The sequence below is a fragment of the Topomyia yanbarensis genome, chromosome 3 (genome assembly GCF_030247195.1).
Source record: "Topomyia yanbarensis strain Yona2022 chromosome 3, ASM3024719v1, whole genome shotgun sequence".
Classification (NCBI taxonomy): Eukaryota; Metazoa; Arthropoda; class Insecta; order Diptera; family Culicidae; genus Topomyia; species Topomyia yanbarensis.
Window position 1 is genome coordinate 70,551,501 of NC_080672.1, and position 9,033 is coordinate 70,560,533.

Sequence of the window (9,033 nt, forward strand, 5' to 3'; positions counted from 1 at the left end):
AAAATCCTTACTAATGGACTCCTCACCCTATGCTTTGTACCCACTCGGGCGAAAAGTGTTTCGCCGCCCCTGGACAGATTCAAAGTTTTGGCCACATCCCTGACCGAAGCATTGGGATTTCGCTTAAATGCTTTTACAACACGCTTGTGATCCTGATAACTTATAGAACATCCGTTCTGACCGCATTTCTCCTTCCGTTCGATGCCCAGAGTTTAATAGTAACGTTTAATCATTCGAGCTCACGATTCCGAGATGTTTTCCGATGCCCTACCGTTGCCGAAAAAACACTTCGGAACTCCGGTGTCGAAAATCTAACATCGGAGTCGAATTCAGAAGTCGAAAATCTGACGTCGGAAATCCGACGTCCAAAATTTTACATCGCAAATTTGATGTCGAAAATCCCACGTAATAATTTTTATGTCGAGAGTCCTCGGAGTTCCAATATCGGAAATCCAACGTTGGAGTTCCGGCGTCGAAAATCCAACTTCGAAAACCAGACGAACGTTGGAAATCCGACACCGAAAATCCGACGTCAACTTGGACTTGGAGTTCCGATATCGAGAATCAGACTTTGGAATTGCGACGTCGGATATCCGATGTCGAAAATGCGACGTAGGAATTTCGATATCAAACATCCATCTTTGGAATTCTGACGTCGAAAATCTGACGTCAGATGTTCATAGTCGGAATTCCGAAGTCGAGACTCCGACGTCGGAAATTCGTTGCCGAAAATCCGGAAGTCGACAATCCGATATCGAAATTCCGTCGAAAAATCTGATGTCGAAAATCGTACACCGAAATTCCTACGTCGGAGTCCCGACATCGAAAATCCGACGTTGGAAATCCGACGTACGAAAGCCGACATAGGAATTTCGAAGCCAAAACACAACTTTGGAATTCTGACTGACTGACTGAAAATCCGACGTGGAAAGTCCGGCGTCGGAAATCCGATTTGAAAATTAGATATTGGGATTCCGATGCTGAAAATTGGACCTAGAAATTTCGATTTCGAAAATCCTACGTCGGAACTCCGTCGGCAATACTACGTCGACAATCCGTTGTCAAAAATCCGACTTCAAAAATCCATCGTCGGAAACCCGAAGTCCGTAAATGCGACATCGATATTCCGTTGGGGGCCGTACACAAATGACGTAGCTTTTTTTCAGCGATTTTTGACCCCTCCCTCCCCCCTCGTAGCATTTGGTCACAAAATTCTAACCTCCCCCTTGTAAATAACGTAGCATTTACCTACCCCCTCCCCCTCGTCCCATGCAAAGCGGCCGTAGGATGAAAAAAATTACATATGTTTTTCATATGTTGTCCTTTCAAAATGTTTGACGACTTTTCATTATAACGGCAAATTGCGTACAAAATAAGCTCATTTCACGACAAATATAGTGTTGGTAGTTTTGTTTTGAATTTTATATGTCAAGGGTAGCATGAAGAGAAGTTCTCTCAGTTCACAATCCTGCAACTGCCAATGATTCATCTAAATTACTAAATTTTGTTTGGTTGAATCCGAAGTGAAGTGAAGTGAAGTAAAGTGAATTCAATTCAGCTTCCAAATTAAGTCTACTAATTAGCAACATTAGCTAACTAATGTAGCAAGTTAAATCCGCATACAAAATCTTTTCTTATTTTGCGAACTTGTAATTCCGCGAATCGTAAAATTTACCTCATGAAAAACCGCATCAAAAGTAACTTGTTTGAATTTAAATTTATTTCTCTTGGGAATGGAGGTTCATTAAATTGTTTTCTCTAAACAATGGGTTTTAAACTTAATGCTACGTCGCACAACTTCTGACCCTACCCTCCCCCTCGTCACACTTCGTCACAAATTTGGTATACCCTCCCTACCCCCCAAAATGCTACGTCATTTATGCATGGCCCCTTGTCGGAAATTCGACGGCGGAAATCTAACGAAGATAATCCGATGTCGGAATTTCGATGTCGAAAATTCGACGGAGTTTCGACATTGGAAATCAGACGAAGGAAATCCGACGACGAAAATCCGGCCTCGGAATTCTAACCTCAGAATTCTGGTAAGGGACAATTCATAAATTACGTAACACAAAAATTGCCCGAAATTGACCCCCCTCCCTGTAACAAATTGTCACAAATTTCTTCATCCCCCCTCCCCTATTGCGTGACAATCTCTCCTAATTTTTTTTTTCTTCCGTAAAAATACGTTACGTAACGTTCTGGCTTACTCTCTCTCCCCCATATGTCACACCATGTCACAATTTGCCGTAGGCCCCTCCCCCTAAAATCGTTACGTAATTTCTGAACGGTCCCTAATAAAAATTCAACGTCGAAACTCCAAGATTGGTATTCCGACGTTGAATATCTGACATCGAGAAATCAAATGTTACAAATTCGATGTCGAAATTCCGTGTCGAAAATCCGAAGTCAAAATACGACGTCGGAATTCAATGCCAAAAATCCGACTTCGGAATCGCGGTGTCGAAAATCCGACGTCGGAAGTTCGAAGTCGGAATTCCGAAGTCGAAAATCCGGCGTCGAAAATTTAACCATAGAAATCCAAAGTCGAGAAACTGACATCGGAATTCCGATGCCAAAAACCTGACGTGGGAATCTGATAAACTACCATTGGAAAATCGGATTTCGGAATTCCGGCATCGAAAATCCTATTTCGATAATCAGGCGTTGGATATCCGACTTTAATCTTCTGACTTCAATAATTCGACGTCGGAAATTCGAAGTCAGAATTCCGAAGTCGAAACTCCGACGTCGAAAATCCAGTGTCGAAAGTCCAATGTTAAAAATCCGACGTGGGAATTCCAATGTCGAAATTCGACGCCGGAATTCCAACGGATTTTCGACTTCAGAGGTTTGAAGTCAGATTTCCAGAGGTCTGATTTTCGAAGTCGGATTTCCGATGCTGGAATTCCGACATCCGATTTTCCATCGGACATTGGACTTCTATAATCAGACGTTGGAAATCCGATTTCGAGAATCTGACTTCGGAATTTCGTTGTCGAAAATCCGACGTAGGAATTTAGATGTCGAAAATCCGACTTTGTAATTCTGAAATAGAAAATCCGACGGCGAAAGTTCCTAGTCGGAGTTCCAAAGTCGAGATTCGACATTCGTTTTTGGCAATCCGACCGTGGAATTCTGTAGGAAATCTGATATCGGAAACCTGGCGTCGAAAATCTGACGTGGGAGTCTCGACATCGGAAATCCCACTGCAAAAATCAGACGATGAAAATCCGACGTCGAACATACGGATTTTGCTACTTCGAAAACCAGGCGTTGGAAATCCGTTGTCGAAGACCCGACGTAGGATTTTCGATGTCGAAAATTCAACTTCAGAATTCGAACGTCGGAAGTTCGAAGTCGGACTTCCGAGGTCGAGCATCCGACACCAGAAATCCGTTGTCGAAAATCCGATGTCGACAAGCTTATGTCGGAATTCCGTCGGCAAATGCGATGTTGGAATTCCGATATCGAAAATCCGACGTGGGAGTCCTGACTTCGGAAGTCCGACTGCAAAAATCAGACTTGGAAATCCGATGTCGAACATCCGAATCGGAGTTGCAACAACGAAAACCAGACGTTGGAAATGCGTTGTCGAAAATTCCATGTAGGATTTTCGATGTCGAAAATTCAACTTCGGAATTCGGAAGTTCGAAGTCGAAGTTCCGAAGTCGAGAATTCGGCATCAGAAATCCGTTGTCGAAAATCCGATATCGACAAGCCGATGTCGGAATTCCATCGGCAAATCCGATGTTGGTATTCCGATGTCGAATACCTGGCGCTGAAAATCGGACGTCGAATGTTAAGGTCCAACTGTGGAAATCAGACGTTGGAAACCCAACGTCGGAAATCCGATGTTGAAAATCTGACGTCAAAAATCCGATCTTGGAAACCCGATGTCGAAATTCCGATGCAGCAATTCTAATGTCGAAGATCCGACGTCACAGTTCCGTCATCGAAAATCAGATTTCGAAAATCAGGCGTTGGAAATCCGACGTCGGAAATTCGATACCGAAAATCCGATTTCGGATTCCGATGTCGAAGATCCGACCTCGGATGTTCGAAGTCGGATTTTCGAACTCGAATATCTGAGGTCGAAATCCGAAACCGGAATTCCGATATTGGAAATACAACGTCGAAAACCTAACGGCAAAAATCCGACGTTACGAAGCAAACGCACAAAATCCGATGTCGAGGATCAGACACCGAGAATCCGACGTCGAAAGTTGGATGTAGGAGTTCCGACATCGGAAATCCGACTCCGAAAATCAGACGTTGGAAATCCGAGGTCGGGAATTGGAAGTCGAAAATGCGACGTCTAATATCTTACATTGGAAATCCGACGTACAAATCCGATGGCGGAAGTCCAATATCGAAAATCCGGAGCCAAAAATTCTCTGTCAAAAATCCGACGTCGGAGTTCCGACATCGAAAATTAGACTTCGAAAATCCAAAGTCTTAACTTTTCCTCACACTTACGCGTCTTCGAAGTGAGCTATGCTCAATATGATCACTTAATTTATAAACAAAACATTCTAGACGGAAATGAACAAATTCAGTAATAATTTGCCTGTGTTTCAGCAACCGCAGGACCGATGAAACAGTGAGACCCATTAAACGCATACAAGTCCGTAATTGTTTGCAAGGCTTTTAACATTAATGGCTGGTACAATAGATGCGCCCAACAGAGTAATTATGCTCATTAACTCATAGTCTATAAACCATGCATTTAAAAAAAATGAAGGTAAAAAATCATCGATAAACCCTTAACTATTTGCTAAATTCAAACGAACTAACACTTCCCGTTCGGTCCCACAAAGACTCATTTTTATACCGGTCCAATCTGGCAAAGAGAAAACAGATTGCTCCATAAAGCAAATTAAACCAACAAAACCTCCCATTTTTTGTCTATTTATTATTTATGTAGCCTGGCATTTTTCACCACTAACCGGGAATGCAGAACCCCAAAGCGAACCGTTAACCGTATGAACTGGATAGAGTGGGTGGTGGGGATGGAAAGGCGCAACTAGATGAATGTGTTCTTTTTCAGAACCCATTCCTGAACACAAAATCCGAACACCTCGGTCCACTCGCCACACGGTTCACCTAATGGACAAATTCCCCCTCCTACGCGAGGCAAACGTCGACCAGGTTTGCGGTTTTTATATCACGTTGGAGAGACAGCGGTGCAAAAAAAAACTCATTCAGTTATTGACTCCAGTCACATTATTATCAACAATTTACTAGCACATTTTTGTGTCACTATTGAAAGCCGATAAATTCACAAAAGCACAATCCGGTTGGATGATATAGGCAAAAAGGAAACAACAAATGTGAAAACGAAACGGAACAAGAGCGATACGCTCTCGCTCTTCGCCGGTTTGTTCGTGATTTTCTCGAGTTGTTGCTGTTGTGCCGATTCACGAGATAGAGAGGGAGAGCAACAGCCGCCTGAATGAACGTGTTGTTGTGAGCCGCGAATATTGTATATTGTGCTCCGCCGGAGAAAGGGAAGAATAATGCCTCATCCGGGACGAAGAATAAACAACAAATCGGTCTGAATTGAATAATGATTTCGGTGAACGAGTGTGTGCGTGTGAGCGAGAGGGATTGATTGTTGTGGTCTCGTGGATAAAGAAATGGAGAAAAATTGGCCGATAGAGAGTTGATGCAACTGAGGTAGACATATGGGAATGTGCGAGCGATACGGCATGATGAGGGGGGCTCTTTCCTGCGTTCGGCTGAGCTAAAACAGAGAGCGTAGCGCACGCATACAATGGGCGAATAGTATGCGGGGCCCTAAGATAAAAGGCGTAAACAATGGTGAAGAGAAATGGAGAACACGCCTTCTTTCCATTTGAGACCGGTCGCGGTTGTGTTTCTGTTTTTTTTGTTTCTCTTTTTTCGTGGTGCGATCGGGTATGGTTCTCCGGGCCAGGCTGCGTGTGTATGAGTGTTGAATAGAAGAGAACAAAGAAGTGGAGATTACCGGAGCAATCAGGATGAGAGAAGGTGTACAACTGGCAGAACCACAACCATTCAGTACGAGTTTGGCTCTTGTGCGGGGAAGACTGGTTTTTTTACTGCATTCAGTTGAATAACTTTGCCGTGATTATTTTTTTATTGCAAAGAGTTGATAAACGAGCTCTTTTGTGAGCATTGAAAAGACTTGTATCACGTCGATTGAATAGACTGCAATTAGTGGAATAATCGAAATAAAAAAGGTTTCATTGAAAGTGACGAATGTTGAAAGAAGATTCAGAACACCAGTGATAATATAAACTGAAAAAAGCTAAAGAGTGCATTGACTATCGAAGAACTAAAAAGTGATTCTGTGATTTCGTGCCGACGGAGCCTTGTATTAAGATGATTAACCACAGTATGGCCAGTTTGACCCATCCGCACTATGGATTCTCGCTCGGAGGCCAGATGGATATGCCGCTGGCAGGAGATTACGCCCCACAGCCGAATCACAGCCCAGGAAGTGTTGATGTAAAGCCTCGCCTTAGCTTTCCACCGACTTCGCTTGCCGGGTTCCAAACCCACACGCCCACACACCATGGATCGCAGCAAACTTCTCCCGGACAGGACGGACACATCAAGCGTCCAATGAATGCCTTCATGGTTTGGTCTCGACTCCAGCGCCGTCAGATAGCTAAGGATAATCCAAAAATGCACAACTCAGAAATCTCCAAGCGCCTGGGATCAGAATGGAAGCTACTGTCCGAAGCTCAGAAGCGTCCGTTTATCGACGAAGCAAAACGACTTCGTGCCAGCCACATGAAGGAGCATCCAGACTACAAATACCGCCCACGTCGCAAACCGAAGAATCCGTTGGCCAACGCAGCGAACGGTCTACCGCTCAGTATGCAGCAAGCCGGCAAAGCTACCCTCGGATCATCCTATCCCTTCCCGCAACTCCCACCATACTTCGCACCGACTCATCATCTTCAGCAGCTGGAACAGCACTACTCAGTCCCATACTTTGGCGGATTTGACCCGCTGACCCTATCGAAACTGCACCAGTCACAGCAGAGTATGCATAACTCCTCACAGTCCGGCCTGGAAGCACAGAAAACCCAACAGATGCCACCGACCTCGCTGAGTTCGTTCTACTCCAACATCTACAGTGGAATCTCGGCAGCAGCCGCCGCCGCGCCACTGTACGCCGCTCATTCCAACAGCCTGTACAACACGTCCGCGTCATCCGCCTCGCCCGGATCCAGTCCCAGTGCATCGCAGCAGTCCAGCGTACTACCCGATATCGAAAACTCGATGCGACGGCCCGTGCAGGTCATCTACTGAAGTGTTGCTTGAGTTCCGTTTCTAGCCCCGATTCAGTTACAGTGATCGCGTATCTCAGCATTAGCAGTATTTTGTAGTTCAGTTTCGAAACTATGTTACATTACCAGCGAATGGGCAAACCCGACTCCGCGTGTACATATTAGTGGTTATGATTGATGAAGGAAGAAAGGTGATGACGCACCCGTTCGCCAGGAGGAGGAAGCGTGCTACAAATTTAATTTATTCATGTGAAATTTTCGATAAGTAATAGCGACAAAAAGGAACGATACCCCTCACATCGTAGTAGGAATTTTTATTATTATTTCTCAGCACGGACCGATTCTGTACCGAATGTTCTTACTGTAAATAGCCAGAGATTTATCGTGATGATGTGCTGCCGGCGAACGTTTCGAGAGAGGTACGTGTGCCTCAACACGGATTAGTCTTCACGGGATCGAAACATACGGTCAAATGGTGTGTACTGATAAATAGAACAAATAGGTTAATAATTGCTGTAAAGACTATCTTAATGTTAGTTTCGTTTTATGTTTGTTTTTTTACGATAGTAACAATTGGTTTCCAATAGATTACATTCCAGAAGTGGAATTTGAGATTATTTTTTTATCTCAGAATAAACCAGGATTAGGATTCCTTTGTTCGTTAGGCTAACCAGGACAAGCATGAAGGATACAAGCTTTATACTCCTATTATCGTGTAATGTTACGAAGCGGATATCATTAGTGGGAACGACTCAGCCGATCTTATCGATTATTCCAATACTGTAACAGAATATTTTTATTTGTTATTAATTAAAAAAAACTTCGATTAAACAAAAAGAACTGTATGAAAAATAAAACATTTGACAGAACGAAATTATTGATCTTCTCTTTTTCCGAACTTTATTCCTAATCGATCGTTTCCTGCATTTGTGTGATTCGAAATTCCATTGCCGTCGGTATCTGAACAATCGGATTTCAACTGTTCTGCGGTTCCATACTCGCGATTCGGAGGTTTTATCTAAATTGTAATTTTTCACTTTCGGATCTGTATGAAAAGGTTAGTTTCAGATATTAATTTGGAGTTGTCATTTGGCGCCCTTGGCGGAGTATTAGTTTTGCGCCCCCATCATGTTTACTTTGGCTTTCTTTTTCAAATCTACTTTTGAACAATAATTAAGTGTGTACCACACTTAACCTAGAATTAGGTGTTTATTTTCGACATAGGAGGGCTCTTCGTAAATTAAACAAAAATGGTGTGGTTAGGTTTCAAACGCTTATAATGCAGTCATTTCACTATAAATTTTTGAAATTCTGTCGTCTAGTAACACTTCTAAGAAAAAACTCCAAAAGATCTGTCATGAAAAATTTGAACAATGCAAAGCTTTTTAGCTATTATTTATTCAAGCTTTTTAGAATTTTCTTCTCACTTAGGAAGATGCAAGAATATTGATACCAATTTATACGCTTTTAACAAATAATCTTAGGTGAAACTAGTAAAGATTCATACTTAAATTATACGAAAGAAATAAATTATAAATTTACTCGAAAGTTGAATTTTGGCGACAACTCGTTTGACTTCGGAATAATACGTTCAAATACGAGGAATATGCCGTTCAAATACGAGGAATTAGCCACTGTATGGTCATCCATTCATTCTAACTTAAAATATGCCTGCCAAAAAACAATTCCTTCCAAATGTTTGAAATATTAGCAAAATATATTATACGCTGTTTTATTCCTTTCATATCAT

General features: G+C 42.7%; 1 protein-coding gene across 1 annotated transcript; it reads left to right on the plus strand.

Annotated features, from left to right (window-relative positions):
- Positions 1-6,048: 6,048 nt before the first annotated feature.
- LOC131690989 (SOX domain-containing protein dichaete) lies at positions 6,049-8,157 on the plus strand. Its single transcript, XM_058977109.1, has one exon. The coding sequence runs from the start codon at positions 6,367-6,369 to the stop codon at positions 7,303-7,305; it is 939 nt and encodes a 312-aa protein (XP_058833092.1). The 5' UTR covers positions 6,049-6,366; the 3' UTR covers positions 7,306-8,157.
- The last annotated feature ends 876 nt before the right edge of the window (positions 8,158-9,033 follow it).

What these genes read in the sequence shown, in the direction of transcription:
- LOC131690989 (XM_058977109.1), top strand. Translation starts at nt 6,367, where the DNA reads ATGATTAACCACAGTATGGCCAGTTTGACCCATCCGCACTATGGATTC.